The sequence below is a fragment of the Diceros bicornis genome, chromosome 7 (genome assembly GCF_020826845.1).
Source record: "Diceros bicornis minor isolate mBicDic1 chromosome 7, mDicBic1.mat.cur, whole genome shotgun sequence".
Classification (NCBI taxonomy): Eukaryota; Metazoa; Chordata; class Mammalia; order Perissodactyla; family Rhinocerotidae; genus Diceros; species Diceros bicornis.
The window spans coordinates 60,202,285-60,218,872 of NC_080746.1; the positions used below are offsets into that span (position 1 = coordinate 60,202,285).

The window sequence follows — 16,588 nt, forward strand, 5'->3', positions numbered from 1 at the left end:
ACTTTTTTTCATATTAAAATTAAAATAAATTTTTAAAACTACATAAAAGTGCAAAAAGAAAATTAAATTACCACAAATATCACTATTCTGAGTAGCTATTATTGGCAATTAGACATATTCTCTCAATCTTTTTCTGGGCATGTGTAGTCCCTTTTAGAATTGGCATCAGCCGTATGGACAATTGTTTTTTCTTTTTTTTTGCTGAGAAAGACTCATCCTGAGCTAACATCTGTTGCCAATCTTTCTGTATTTTATCTGTCGGTTGCCACCACAGCATGGCCGCCAACAAATGGAGTAGGTCCGCTCCTGGAACCAAACGGGCTGCTGAAGCCGAGAGTGCCAAACCACTAGGCCATGGGGCTGGCCCCTGTTTTCTATTTATTATTACATCTAATCATTTTTCACATCCCTACATATTCTTTGCAAATACAGTAGCTAAATGATACATAATATTCAATTGCTCATTGTTTCATTTGGTTTCTCATAGGTCAATATTTGAATGTTTCCCTGTTTTTGTTTTTATAAATAATGAATCTATGCATGTATTGGATTTTTTTTTTGCTAAAATTCTATTTCTATAAAGAGATTCCAAGACGGGCAAAATATATGCACTTTTAAAATATTTTGATGAAAATTTCTAAACTTCTTAACAAGGTATACCAAGTTATACTTCTACTGAGTTTAAAAATAATTTTTACCTTAGTGGTCTGTGGAAGACAACATTTTTTTTTCAAATTTTCACTAATTTGATAAGAGAACATATTTTTTACTGTTTTCTTGTGATGATAAACATAGGTTAACTCAGTGTTTATTATCAATCCCATCTCCCAGAGAGCTCTTGTTCTGGGCATCCTGAAAATTCTTCCCTTTGCTTCTGCAGGGTGGCCAACCTCTGAGCCAGCTGTTAGAGATGACTTTGTGATGATATGTGATAGCCTGGCCAACTTTCTTCATTTATGTCCCCAGATCAGCAGGGCGACTACGCTTATTGTGATGCTGTGCCTCTTGGATCAGGGGTCTTTTCCACAACATCCTGGAATAACCCTGTCCCTGATCTGTTTGGTTCTAACTACGTAGATGATGGGGTTGAGTGTGGGAGGGACCAATGGATAGGGATTAGCCAACACGATGTGAATCACTCGGGGCACATGATGTCCAAAACGGTGGGTGAGGAAAGTAAACAGGGCTGGGATATAAAAAGCCAAGATGACACAGATGTGGGAAGCACATGTGCCGAAAGCCTTGAGCCGGGCTTCACCAGAGGGCAACCCCAGCACTGTTCTCAAAATCATCACATAGGATATACTGATGACAGTTATATCAAACCCAACCACAGAGAAGGCTACAAAGAGCCCATATGCACGGTTTACTCTGGTGTCAGCACACACCAGCTTCAGCACAGCCATGTGCTCACAATATGACTGGGGAATGACCCGGTTGGGGCAGAAGGGCATTGTGGAGACCATAAAGCAGAAGGGGCTCACCCACAGCAGTCCTCTCATCATCACAGCTGCCTCCAGTTTAAACACTGCAGATGGGGTCAGGATGCTAGAGTGCTGGAGTGGGAAGCAGACAGCCACATAACGGTCCAAGGCCATAGCCATGAGCACCCCAGACTCCACAGAAGAAAAGGCATGGATGAAGAAGACCTGGATGAGGCAGGCATGGTATTCAATCTTACGAGCGTGAAACCAGAGTATAGCCAGCATTTTAGGTTGAGTGGAAGAAGAGAGGACCAGGTCAGTGAAAGCCAGCATGGCCAGAAAGAGGTACATGGGCTCATGCAGGGTGTGGTCAGTTCGGATTATATGGAGGACAGCAATATTTCCAACTATAGCCACCACATACATGGCACCTAATGGAAAGGCAATCCAAAACTGGGAATTCTCAAGTCCTGGGATCCCAAGCAGGAAGAAGGACACAGGATGAGAAGAGCTGTTCCCTGAAGCCAGCATCACAGGATGGTTAATTTGTTCTCCATTAAGAAGATAAGCTACTCTCTGCAGGTGATAACAATCAAATAAATCATTGTTATTATTTATAATCTTTTGGAAGGAGCAATTAAATAATAGGGCATTTGGGTTTAATGGTAAACTAGAATAATTTCCACAGTTTTAATAAATGAAATTTTGCAACATAAAATGATACTACTTTTTATTCTTTATGCATATTTATGTCATTCAAAATGGGGTCAGAACATACTAGCTGCAAGTGTAATTTTTTTATAAGAATCCATATTTTTCTTGTAAGTAGAATCTACTGATGGAAAACCATCTTGACAAATAATGTCATAGTAATTCTTGCTCTTCGATTTAGAACTAACAGCGAATTGTTTTAACTTTCCCATAGATCCTTTTCATCCCTTTGTTTAAGCCACTTGGACAACTTTTACGGGTAGAAAACCAGTCTGGAAAACACTTTGACTTAAAGGCCCATAGCAGTGTATGTAGTGATGTTGATTTAGCTTTGACTCTAGGACAGTTGCCACAGGGATTTGAACTGGCAGATCACTGACTGACCGGTTGTCACCTGTAATTAAACTGAATATTTTAATGTATCACTCCTCCTACATTAGGATTCAGCAAACTTTTTTCTGTAAAAAGTCAGATCATAAATATTTTAGCCTTTATGGGCTGTGTACAGTCTCGGTTGCATCTAGCCAGCTTAGCCATTGTAGCATGAAAGCAGCTATAGTCAATACATAAATGTGTGAGTGTGGCAATATTCCAATAAAACTTTATTTAAAAAAACAGACTGCAGGGCCGGCCCTGTGGCATAGTGGTTAAGTGCGCAGGCTCTGCTGCTGGCGGCCCAGGTTCGGATCCCGAGCATGCACCGATGCACCGCTTGTCAGGCCATGCTGTGGTGGCATATCGTATAAAGTAGAGGAAGATGGGCACAGATGTTAGCCCAGGGCAAGTCTTCTTCAGCAAAAAGAAGAGGATTGGCATGGATGTTAGCTCAGAGCTGATCTTCCTAACAAAACAAAACAAACAAACAAAGAAAAAAAACAGACAGTAAGACAGGTTTGGTCTGCAGGCTATAGTTTTCTAACTCCCGTCCTAGATGATAAATTTTCACAAAGTCAGTCCTGAATCAGGCACTATCCCTAGCACCTCTGTTTTTGGCACAGAATAAGAGTTTAATGAACATTTGCTGAAGCAAATAACAAATAAATGCCATTATTCAGTGGCCATGAACTTATTAACTGATTAACCATATCTTAAAATGTTCTGATAGAATCCTCTAAACACTGCTTTGACACCAGGCCCACAACAGATTTATGTCCATTCCTCATACTAGAGGTTGCTCTGCTGGCTAGTGAATGACATTGTGAATGTCATCCTCTGCTGGTACCTGCATTACATGGGTTGATCCTACTGTCTGACCTCTCTGGTGACCACTACTTATCTCGGAGCCAATGGCACAAAAACTCACCTGGTCTTTACCCAACACCTTTTCACTATTTAATCTCAGTTGACCTGAGCCTTTGTTTGAAAGCATTAGTTCTTACCTCCTCCATAACAGAAACACATTAACGGGAAGAATAGCTTTTCAAATCTCCCTTAACAAATCACCTGTGGGGACTAATAGAGGTTTCATTCACTCAGACCCAATGGTTCCTAAAAAAGTCTCTTCAAGAACCCAAATAGACTTAACCTCTGTCTGACTTGCCCTAGATTTACAACATTATGAGAGAAATGGGCTCAGAAGTTTTGGGTCTTGCTCTAAGTTGGAAACTTTACCATACTGCCTAGATAACAGCTACAGATTTCCTCAAAACAAATACTCCTCTCTAGGGTATAGTGAAAAATCAGAAACACACACATTATCAAGGGTCTAGGCTCTGTTTCATCTCCTTCTGCCTGGCCTAGTCTTCCAAAACAGTTATAAATTCTGTTTGAGCCAGAGTCTTCCTCCATCCCTCCCTTTTCCCCCTGTATGTCACCCTCCCTTTGTGGGGACATAGTCACTCAGGTGCAGTGGCAGCTGGAAAAGCATACTTAGACCATTGTCATTCTTGCACTGGCTACTGGAAAGATTCTAACTAAAGATCCAATTTCCCAAAGTGCATAATAATCTCTTTGATTAATTGTGGAAGGCTTTGCTATTTTTATAGACATAACACTATAACCTTTTAAATTTTATTGTTTCTAACTCTCACAAAGCCTCTGCATCATTATTTTACAATGAGAAAATAGAGTTCAGAGTAGTTACATTATTTGCCCAAGATCCCATAATAAATGAACTCCAAGTGCACGATTCCACACCCAGCGTTCTTGGTGGTACATACCACTGCCTCTGCCAGAGGTATGAGTGGGTTGCCTACATTGGTTTGGGTGAAACAGACATTGGTGCCCTATGGTGACAAAGGCAAATATGAAGGGGACTTGCAAAATGATATACTAAATCACAAACAGATCTGCATTTGAACAGAGAACCTCTGCCACTTCACTGAACTGGCTCTGGCATAGGTTCCAGGTCGGTCTTCTGACATTTCTGGGTATGGGCTGCTTTCTCTAGGATGGTATCTTTATTAGATTTTGCCCATGAGCCTTAATGGAGAACTCACCTGTTCTGCATACTCTTTTTGGTGTGGTGACTCTTCTCAACCAGATTTCAGCTACTCATATTCTGCAGCCCCTTTCAAAAGCCAGTTTCTCTCCTATGCTTCATCTATATCCCAGATTCTCCAATGGCCTTTTCATAGAGCAGAGCTCCCTCATAAGAGATGACTCGCAGCTTCCTCATTCCATTCTCTTGGCTCTGATTTTCTGCTCTCAGAGTTTCAGTCTTGGGCAAACATTGGAGGAGAGGGCTGACCTGGGACCCAAGTCTGAAGTGAGAGATGGGGGCCCTTGACCAGTACCTCTTTCCTTTCTGCACTTTCTGTTGCTGTCCCATGGAATCTGGTGACTTCACTACCTGCAACTCCTTTGTCCCTTTTTCCCTCACAGCTTTATGAGCTCAACATGTACAGAGTTAAGACTGCAAGTCATGTGGAGTAGACAGGGAGTTAACCAATCCTCAGTCATTTGTGACCAGTGTGTGAGGTTTTCAATACTGTTTCTGAGGGGAAACACAGATTGTCAGCTTGGTGCTGGGTTGAGGGATGGAAATGTGCATTCCCTAAAGGATAGGAAAAAGAAGCAATATTAATTTCCCTTCTTGCCCAACATTGCCTTCTCTCTTCCCTGCTATTAAATATGCCCCCTAACCCTCACGGGCTAGAACTCTTGTGGACATAGTGCATACTGAACGATGAAATTATGTCATCTTTTTCAAGCATGACAGCTGGGGTGATCAAACATTGAACTTCAGATTCAATTTTTCTGTTTCCCAAAATACAATCTAACTTGTGAGAACTCAGTATAGCTTTTGGTTCAGGGATCATGGCAACAAGAACTAGGTTCTCACACTGATGGAGATCAGCTTTCATCTGTCAGTATGAGTTTGAATCCAGCAATGGTACCCACTGGCTCTGTTGGCCCTCAATTACTCCATTCGTTAAATGAAATAGTTAACCTCTCATTTCAGGGATAAAGAATAAAATGGGCTGAGATCTTGCTAAGGATTAGCTTCAGGGAAATTTAGATTGTTTTCTTACTTTTGGGTATCCAAAACTAAGGCATAGAGCAATATTCCTGGAACAAGGTGGGGGGATCCATCTTCCTTTGTGGAGGAATTGTGTATGGAGGAAGCCTTCCTATTTTCCTAGAGTTTCCAGGAGGACACGTGGTGAGTAGTGAATCTTCTCCCTATCTCAGAAGGAAGCTCAGCAATCATGGATCTCTGATGGATTTTTTCCATGGCCCACAGTGAGTCAGGCCATTCCTCGCAGTGCATTACCTTGTCTTCCAGCTTCTTTGAGCCTCTGTGGGTCCTATGGCTCTCTGGAAAAGGAGGCAATGCCTGGGGCATAGGGAACCACTCACCATGAGCTCTCCTTTATCTCTGACCAAGCCTGCATATGACCATAAGCAACTCTATCTGGCTCCGGGGATTCAGCCTTTGGCAGAGACCACAGATTAGGGCCTATTTAAACATCTGCAGAGTCTAGCCTCTCTCTTCCCCCAAGCATTAATTCTCTCTTCCTTCCTAAACCCTGCTGCCTCTTACTCAACACTGGCTTCCTCTGAGATCAGACTACAGCTGGAAGCATTAACCCCTAACTTTCCTCTCTCCTCTGCATACACAAATGCAAAGGCAGGGATTTGAATGCTTTTGCAAGAATGTGTGTTGTTGAGATTACATGAGTGGGAGTTTATCATGTGTGTATTTTTTGTTAGTCAAAGTATGTACATTTACAATTGAAGGGATATTTTGTGCAACGTGAATAGCAATTGATTCAACCTCCAGACCCCTCCCCCCTCGAAAGTTCCAACCCTCTAATCACATTGTTGGTTGCCCTGGCAGCCAGCCTCCATCCTCAGGTTTTCTAAAGGCTTTCCAAAAGACACCTTTATCACTCTTATAGGAAATTCCAAGGGTTTTAGGAGCTCTGTGTCACCAATAAGGTAGAAAACCAAATGTATATTTCTTATTATAAATCACAATATCATGGGGGTTTCCTCACATTACCAAAGGTTTCTCAGACTCCATCTGGGTATTCTACCATTGAACTCAATTCTGACACTATCTGTCTGGAGATAGCAGCAGATTCCACTGGTTTAAAACCTAGGCCTACAAGTCTTCCCCTTCTCACACTCACTTCAGATGCCAATCGCAAGTCCAGGTTGTTACCTGTACTTCTAATTGACAGGTTATATATCAAAGATTCTCATAACTCTCTCCTCGGATTTGATTATTTTGCAAGAGCAACTCACAGGACTCAGGAAACCAGTTTACTCACTAGATTATCAATTTATTACAAAGGACACAAATCAACAGCCAGATGAAGAGATATATAGAGTGAGTTCCCAAACCAAAGAGCCGGTGTCCTGGTGAAGTGTGGGGCCCAGACACAGTAGTACGTGGAAGCATTTTGATTCCCCAACCTGAAAGCTATCCACACCCTCTCTTTTGGGTTTTTATGGAGTCTTCATTTCACAAATATGATTGATTAAATCATTGGCCATTGGTGATTGATTCAACCTCCAGCCCCTCTCCTTCTCTGAAAATCAGGGGGCAGGATTGAAAGTTCCAACCCTCTATTCATGGTTGTTTTCCCTGACAACCAGCCCCCATCCTTAAGTGCTTTCCAAAAGTCACATCATTAACATAAACACAGAGGCAGTAGAAAGGGGCTTGTTTGAACAGCAAGACACTCATTTCACTTTTCTGGCTCTGGAGCAATTTCAGGAACTGAAGACAAGAGATCAAATGTCATAAAAAAGGTGTTCCTATTGTTCTTATTACTCAGGAAATTCCAAGGGTTTTGGAAGTGTTGACCTTAAACAAAGCCAGTTACTTTGCCAACAAAAATGAGTTTATTCAGGATCTGCAAAGAATTGCCGTTTGAGGTCTATAACCATGATGAGCCCCCTGTAAGTCCCTCAGTAGCAAGAGAAGAGAAACTTTTATAGAGTGAGAGAGGAAGTTGGAGGGCTATTTAAACAAAGAGTCCCAGGTGTAGTGGTTTTCCCTTGGCTGTCTCTCATTCTTGAGCTTCTTGCCTGTCAAGAAGAGGAGGTCTTTCTCCTCCTGTGGGGGTCAGCAATCAGTGTAGAGCAGGAGAGCTCCCCCTTTTGGCCTCCCAACTCCAAGTTAATGAGGTTTCTCTTTCTTAATTTGAAAGAAGCTATAAACCAGGAGCTGTGGACAAAGACCAAATATATATGAGAAATCACAACATTGCAGCTCCCAAATTCATATGTTAAAGTTCTAATCCCGTAGTACTTCAGAATATGACCTCATTTGGAAATAGGGTCTTTGCAGATGTAATTAGTTAAGAAGGTCATACTGAAGTAAGGTGGGTCCCTAATCTAATGACTGGTGTCCTTATAAAAAGGGGAAATTTGGACACAGAGACATGCACACAGGGAGAACGCCATGCGGACATGAAGGCAGAGATCAAGGTAATATGTCTACAAGCCAAGGTTTCTAGCAAATCACTAGAAACTAGAAGAGAGGCAAGGAATAGAAACTCCTTCACAGCCAACCGAAGGAGCCAACACTGCTGATACCTTAATCTCAGACTTCTAAGCTCCAGAACTATGACACAATAAATTTCTCTTGTTTAAGCAACTCATTTTGTAGTACTTTGTTATAGTAGTCCTAACAAACTGATACAACAATAAATATATTTCTATTCATTATTCTAATTCTTCATCTGTAAATAATTACACTTCACATAAGCCAATGAATTTTTAAATAAGTTCTAATGAAATTATTTATCTAGATAGAGACCCTACAGAACATATTTGCCTCATGTTCCAAATACCCTAAGGGTGGCCTTGTACATTATTGAAAAAACTATAAAGAAAGCAGACAAGCCCAAAACATAATTAATTGATTTTAAACAGAGAAATCAATGCACTTTAGTGACAGAAAAATGTCTTTCTGGTGCTAGAACAACTGGATATCTGTATGAAAAGTAAAATGATCCTCAACTCTTAATTCAATGTAAAAAATTTTTATTTGAGAGTAATAGGAACCTAAATTTCAAAGCTAAAACTATACAGATTCTAAAAGGAAAAATAGCATAATATTGTCATAAACTTGAGGAAAGCGAAGATTTCTTAGACAGAACACAAAAGGCATTAGTCATAGAAGAAAAAAATCAACAAACTTCATCAAAAGAAGAAAAATCTACTACAGTCGATACCATTATAAAAGTAGAAAGGCAAGACACAGATGGAGAAAATACTCACGATGCATACATCTGACAAAATCCACAATCAATTAATAGAAAGATAAACAACTCACTAAAATTTTAAGCAAATGATTTAAAGAGAAACTTCACAAATGGAGGTAAATGAATGGCTAATACACATATTAGAAGGTGCTTAATATTATTATTCATCAGGGAAATGAAAATTCAAACCCCAATGAGATACCAATGCAAACTCCTTAGAAGAACTAAACCTAAATACATTGACTATACCAAGTACTGGGGGAAATGTGGGTAAATTGGAGCACTCATGCACAGAGTACAGCCACATCTGGAATCTTTTTGGCAATTTCTAATACAGTTAAGCATCTTTTTGACCAGGTAGTTCCACTTCGAGTTGCGTACTCCAAAGAAACGGTTTATATTTACACCAAAAATGTCAAGGGATGCTTATAGTAGCTATGGACAAACTAGCTAAAATGTGGGAACAACCGAGTATCTGTCAATCAGAGATTAGTCAAACAAATTTTGCAACGTTTATCTAATAAAATACTACTTAGCAAAGAGGAAAAAGAATAAAGAACTGGAAAAAAAGTATATATATATCAATATATATATTTATACAAAAAATACATATTTTATAAAAAGTATATATTATATATAAAGTATATATATTTATATAAAAGTATATATGCATATTTAAATATTGTGAAATTTCAAAACAGGAAGAATAATGAGTAGGGCCTAATACTTTAAAATAAGGAAAAGATGACCTACAAAGGAAAGCCCATAAGTTTAGTTTTAGTCTACACAGGCCTAGAAAGGAATAGGCGAGATTTGTTTAATAGTTTCTACAGTCCATGATCTACCCTAAAGATTTTAAAATTATATAGTTACATATTCTCTATAAACCCAATGAACTAGGTGTCAACATCCTCATTTTACAGGTAGAAGAACCAAAGGCACAGAGAGGTTAAGATTTTACATTGTAGACATACAAAACCAGAATTTTACCTCTAGTCTTGTTCACTATATTAAATTAAACCCTAAAATGTGCAGAGAAAGTTATTTAAAGCCTAACAATTCTGTATACAGCCAATCTATCAATAAAGTTTAAGAGAAAAAAAAGAGTGATTTTAGACAGAAAGAGACAGAAAATTTATTTATGCATCACATGCATTTTTTAATGAATAAAACTGGATTATGTGCCTCATCAAAATGAAACCGATATTCAATCAAGTTCAACAACTGATAACCAAGTATGAGTGGAAATTACTCAGGGGTGCCATGTAAACTAATCTCAGGAAAGCAACCATTCTCTATGTCCCCAAAATGCAGAATGTATTCAGGCCTTGAACAAAATATGCTCTCAGAGTAGAAGTGGTATCAGAAATTCAGACCTCAGGACCCATTTCAGACCTAACGAATCAGAATTTTCAGATCTTGAGGATATTTGTATAGTCATTAAACTTTGCAAACATTTAATTACCATTCTGAATAGATAGCAATAAGTTATTAGTGAGATGATGAAGAAAGCTTGTCTTGATCCTGCCAGCAGGCAAAATGAAAGATAATTTGAATTCCAGAGAAAACACAAAGTTGTCCCAGAAAATCATGATTCAATACAAATTAAACAGAAATTTGACATAAATATGGGCAACTGAATCAGTGTAAAAGGAAACAATCAATTTTATTTTGAGCTATGGATGCCTCCTTGTATGGTGATATGTATTTAGTGACAGAGGATGACATATTTTGTTTTCTGGTCACATCAGGTATTCTAGATACTGTGGTTAATAATTTTTATTTAATTATATTTCAATCAAAATTTATTTGCTTTAAAGTTCAAGCAAGTGAAATGTGAATATGTAACATTTGATCATAACTGCAAGACCAGATGTAAATTTATGTATCTTATTCAGGGAAATATTATGCTGTAGGTGACTAAATTTCAGGATGGAGAAAGAAGAGAACGGAAGAGTAAGGACATTTCTTGCCTGCACCGTATTTAGCAGTCAGTAGAATATAAAGTTAAGGGAGGAAAAAAAAAAAGAATGTTTATATTCATTGAAAAATATTATAAAGATAATAAAATATTAAAAGGGAGACGGTAAACATATTATTTAGACCTGCTTCAGTCTAGTGTGGTGAGCCTCCTGGGAAATTCTAGTCTTCACACATGGGATCACACCGCTCATCTGATTATATTATCTCCAAGCTCTAAGGGCCTCTTGGCAACAGGGCTGGGTTACATGCTGGCTCCTTACAGAAGGCAAGGTCCAAGAGCCACCTACATATACACTTGGTTGGGCAGTGAGTGGCAAGAGCAGCTCTCCCTCTGTTGGGAGCCAGGTAAGATGCTAGGACCAGAAAGAGCACACCAAGAAGAGGGACTGTTGAGAGCTAACCTGGAGGACAAGGGATAGACCCTGGAAGGATAAGGAGTGGGGAGGCAGGTACTGAAGGCAAAGGACAGCAAATCAGAAGGGAAAGAGGAGAGATATTGGGAAGAGGGGTTCAGAGTGACAGGCTCAGGCTGAAGGTTGTGGGAATTAAGTGAGACATCAGCAAGAAGTTTGCAAATAAACATTTCTTTCAAAGGGAAAACTTCAAAGTCAGTTATGTCAAGGAAATGGAGTGAATTGTAATTCTGTGTAGCTGGAATTTGACATTTATTGTATATTTTATTGTTGTTTCACTCAGCTTTTTAATTTGACTGATTTCTGTACCCCTATTTACTAGATATTAAGCTCTTTGAGTTCTCTCACTTGGCATCAGCTCCACCTTTTTACAGGATCCCCTGTAGTCTGAGCTTTCCAACAGCTCTTTCAATAGCAATCATTTATCTTTAGAAAGAAGTACTTCAATACATCTTGGCACTTGACCATTACAGGAACACCTGGAAAGAGGCAGACCAGGGATATTTTTAAAGTCCAAGGTTTACAGATGAGGAATCTTAGATGGGAATGGCTTATTAAGCTCTCGTCAATGTCAGAGCAAGGACTTCTACTTTCATCTTTCTTATTCTACTGGGCCAGAATAATGCATTCCAATGCCCACCATTTCCTTCATGACCAAAACCTCTGGACACAGAAATCTATTTGTTGTTATTGCTCCTGTTCCCACTCCCTCACCATCTATCACACTACAAACAGTCACCAAGAAAACAACAGACACATCATCTAGCTTAGAGCAGATGCAGCAACATTCTTTGGTCTCGGCCTTCCAATGCCTGTATGTCATATGCTGTGCTTCTTTTGTTTACATATATCTTTTGCAATCAGTTGAATTTAAGTTTGATGCAGTGTTCTGTATCAATATTTTATTTAATGGCTTTAATTTCATCTTATTTAAGAAAGCATTCCCTAAAAAAGTCATAAATGAAATTTCCTTTATTTATTCTAATATTATTGTAGCATTTTTTTTGCATTCACATTCTCATTCCAAATACTGAGATGTGTAAAATCGAGATATTTTTACAAATTGTTAGTCAATTGACCACACATCATTTATCACATATCAGTTCTTCTTTCTACTGATATTAGATGCCATTGTCATCAGATTCTTTATCCTCATTTTTACATTTTTTTTGAAATTGTATTCCTTTCTGTGGATATATATTTCTAAACCTTTGACTATTACATTTTGTGAATTACAATAGCTTTATATTACATTTTGACATATGAAAGGATGTACCTTCTTTTTGTCGTTTTCAACATTATACTAAATATATTTGCACACATGGTACTTAATACATTTTAGGATCTGTCTCTCTCTCCATTAAAAACTCTTGTGTGTTATTCATTGATAATGCTTTGAATTTATGAATGTTAATGGGAGAATTCACATCTTTTCACTATTGAATATTCATTCCTATCTTCTTGAAAGGAATAAAGGACTTTCTCTGTGTTCTTCAGTAAATTTTAATAGACCTCCCTAACCCACGAAATCCACAAACTTTTATTATATTGATGCATTTTATAGTTTTGTGGCTATTGTAAATAAATCCTTATTTTTATCAAATTTCTTCAGGGATTAATTTTTGTGAACAGGAAAAGCCATTAATTGATGATATTGATCTTTTATCTGGTCACTTGGATACACTCTATTAAGAGTTTGCAGTCTATTCTTTAGGATTTTTCAGGTAAAAAATCAACTAACACTTAAATAAAGACATTTTTGTTTCTTTTCAGCGGTAAGACTATCTCTTTTTATTTGCTTGTCTCTTTTCATTTACTAAGATTGTTCCATGAAATGTTGAATAGTAGTTGTGATAGCATATATCCTTATGTTGTCACTGATTTTAATAGAAATGCTTTGATAGCTCACCAGTAAATATGTATGCTCCAAATTTCTGAAAGATACCTTTCATTTGGGAACTTTCTCTCTAAATATCAAGAATTTTATCATGAATTGCCATTGAATTTTCTGATTTTTTTCTTCATTGCTTGAAAAAATTGTTTTGCCTCCTTTAATCTATTAGTATAGTCACACCATTGATAGATTTCTTAAGCTGAATAATTGTTTCATTTGTAAGACAAAGTCTACTGTGTCAAAGTGCAATATTCTTTAAAAGCACAGTTGCATCTCCCTTGCTAAAAGTTATTTATAATGTTTGTGTATGTCACCACAAATAATTAGATGAAAAATTTTTCATCTTTTTCTTGTTCTGGTTATAAAAGCCATGCTCATTTGTTTGAGAGACATAAGCACTCTCTGAAATTTTTTTCCAGTTTATTGAATTATAATTGACATACATCACTGTACAAGTTGAAGGTGTACTTTCCATCTTTTTGTATGCTCTAGAATAGGTTTGCTCAGACCTACTGACATTTTGGGCTGGATAATTCTTTGTTGTCTTGTGCATTTTTGGACTTAAGCATCCCTGGCATCCACCCACTAATGTCAATGGGCACTCCCTCCCCAACTGTGACAACAAAAACTGTCTCCAGGCATTGCCAAACGACCTTTGGGGGAAAAAATCCCTCTCTTCTGCTCTACTAAAATTTGTAAAGGATAGAAATACTCTTCTTTCTTTTTCTTTAAGTTTGGTTGTTGGTGGAGTTTTTCCTGTCATTGCTATTTCTTCTCTGCTGGATTTGATCTCTTGGGCTAGTTTGGAGATTGATGTTTTCCTATAAAATTATCCATTTTATATCGGTTGCAAAGTATAGCATTATACTTATACCTACTATTTCATTGTATTTAAAGTTTTATTTCTTTATCAAATTCATCATATATTTTTGTTTTTTTGCAGTTAACCATGCTTTCTAAAATTTCTCGACTACATTGAAAAAAGTTCATGTATTATCTTTTTAAATAATTAACTTTGGTTTTATTGTTAACTCATTCATTTGTGCTTTTTTTCTTTGTTAATTGCTTCTCTTGACATTTATTCAAATAATTTTTTAGTATCATATTGAAAACATAAAAAAATATTTTACATCCTTGTTTTTTAATAAATGTATATTCTTCACGCTATACATCGCACTCCAATATCTTACACCACAGGTTCTGATATGTGGGTTTCTCTATTTATTCAGTTCATAAGATTGTTTTTCTCATTTATATTTTTATGGCATTGATAAGATGCTTAATAAATGGATATTGTTATTGCTTTGGAGCCCTTGTTGTTTTACATTTATAATAAATTATTTACATATGTAGGTTAATTTAATAGTACAGATTATAGAGCATGAAGATCTGAAAGAGATTAATTTGTGTTTAAGTAAAGAAGAGGTGGAAGAAGAAAGAGAGATATTAGAGGTTGAATAGAAAAGACTTGGTACTTGATTGGGAGAGGTGATCATTCAGAAGATAAAAGAGTACAAGACAACTTCCAGAGTTCTGATTTAGAAACTGGTTAATTTTTGTGAAAATTATAAGCGTTATACAGAATATATAGGAATAAGAATAATTATAGGGGAAAATGATCAATTTGGTTTTGAACATATTAAATTACATTTACTCATTAGAAATCCATAGGCAATGTCTAGAAGGAAGTTCTATATTCAAGAACCTGGAAACCAGAGCTTGCTTTCAAACATTTATTTGAAATTTGTCATTAAATGGGTGAAAGATGAAGCTGTAAAAATGGGCAAGATAATTTTTTTAATGTCTTGAGAATGGGCAAAGTGCGGATCCCTAAAGGATACCACATTTAAGGTTCTTGGAGGAAAAAAAATCAGAGAAAAAAATTGCTGAATGGTGGGATAAAAATAATAGAGACTAATGCCATACAATCCATGGGGGAGAGAATATTTCCAGGAAGAAAGCATCAGCAGTATAACATGTAAGCGGTGGATAAGTCAGATGTCACTAAGTGAATCAACTGAACTTGGCAGTTCTATTTTAGTGCTGTTTTCCATAGTAGATGTATCCTTGACATCTGATTCTCTGGGCCCTTTGCACACAGACAATACTAATAATGAGATAGATTCTCCTTCTGAGAAGCCTAAAGAGCTTCATATCTGCACAATTCACATGGAATTAACATCTGAAACTTAGGACTCTATTCCAAAGATGCCACATTGACCATAATGCGTCTCTGAAACCTCACATCTGAAACATGTTTGTCAGGGACGTTCGTCAGACTGGTTTAAAGATTCCCTCTATGCATTTCTCAGCCGTATTGAATAAAGATACTGGGGTCATATATGTATGCAGTTTCAACTCCGGCTCTTCTACTGACTAACTGCATAATTTGGGGCAAATTAGTTAATCATTTTAAACGTTTCCCTGTATGTATATTAGAAATAACAATTTTTTGTACTTCATTGGATAGTTATGATCATTGGACGAGATTATGGCTATGAAGATGATAGCATCTGGCACAGGTTATGTGTTCAGGAAATGGGAACTGTTATGGTTTTTTGAGGTTAGCAGTATTCTCTATGACTATTTATCAAAATGTAACACTTACTGTACTGTGTTAAAATAATGGCAAGGTTTGCCTTTCTGCCTGCCTTTCTCCCTTACTTCTATCCTTCCTTCTTTCCTGCTTTCCTTCCTTCCTTCCTTCCTCTCCTTTATCTCAATTTTTCTCTTTCTTTCTCTCTTTCTTTCTTTCTTTTCTCCATCTTTGTTACATAGCATGTGGTTTCTCTCAACAATTAGGCAGTTCTTTACAATGATAACATTAGGATATTTTTAATTGCTGAGTCTGTTTCCTCATATGCAAAATGCATAGACTACCACCTACTTCCTAGATTTGGTGTATGGATAAAATTACATAATGCATATAAATAGCAATATCACAGGGAACTCTCAACAAATAGGAGCTATACTTATTTTTCTTAGGGTGGTTCTTTGGACCACTTTATCATCATCTATATAAACACGTGTGTGTTGAGGATGTCATGGCATTCTTCTGGATATATCCCAGGAAAACCTAATGATATCCATATTTCTAAAGTGACTTGATTTTTCATGACTTTATGCCAGGATCAATAATTTAATAATACTGGAAACCAGACTTCTCATCAAATGGTGTAGGTATTCTACTGAGGACTTTATAGTCAAAGATGATTTAATTGTGATGTTTGTTGCCACCAGATCAAAGAGAATCAAAGATCAAAGAGAATTATAGATTAAAGAGAATTATAGATCTAAGAAAATTTGATGTGGAATTAATCAGGGAATCTTCTCAACAAATGAGAAATACTGAGAAGCGGGGAAAGAATCTTGCAGCTTTAGAAAATTCAGAAAATACTACAATTTTTGAGATTCAGCAATAATAATTCAGCGAATATCAGAGTGCAGGTAGATATTCTAAGTGATAAGCTACGTATTCAGTATCTGTCATGTTTAATTTTT

At 37.2% G+C, this 16,588-nt stretch overlaps 1 protein-coding gene across 1 annotated transcript; it reads right to left on the reverse strand.

Annotated features, from left to right (window-relative positions):
• Positions 1–1,010: 1,010 nt before the first annotated feature.
• LOC131407976 (olfactory receptor 52R1-like) lies at positions 1,011–1,964 on the reverse strand. Its single transcript, XM_058544559.1, has one exon. It carries the CDS (start codon positions 1,953–1,955, stop codon positions 1,011–1,013), a length of 945 nt encoding a protein of 314 aa, XP_058400542.1. The 5' UTR covers positions 1,956–1,964.
• Positions 1,965–16,588: the final 14,624 nt, after the last annotated feature.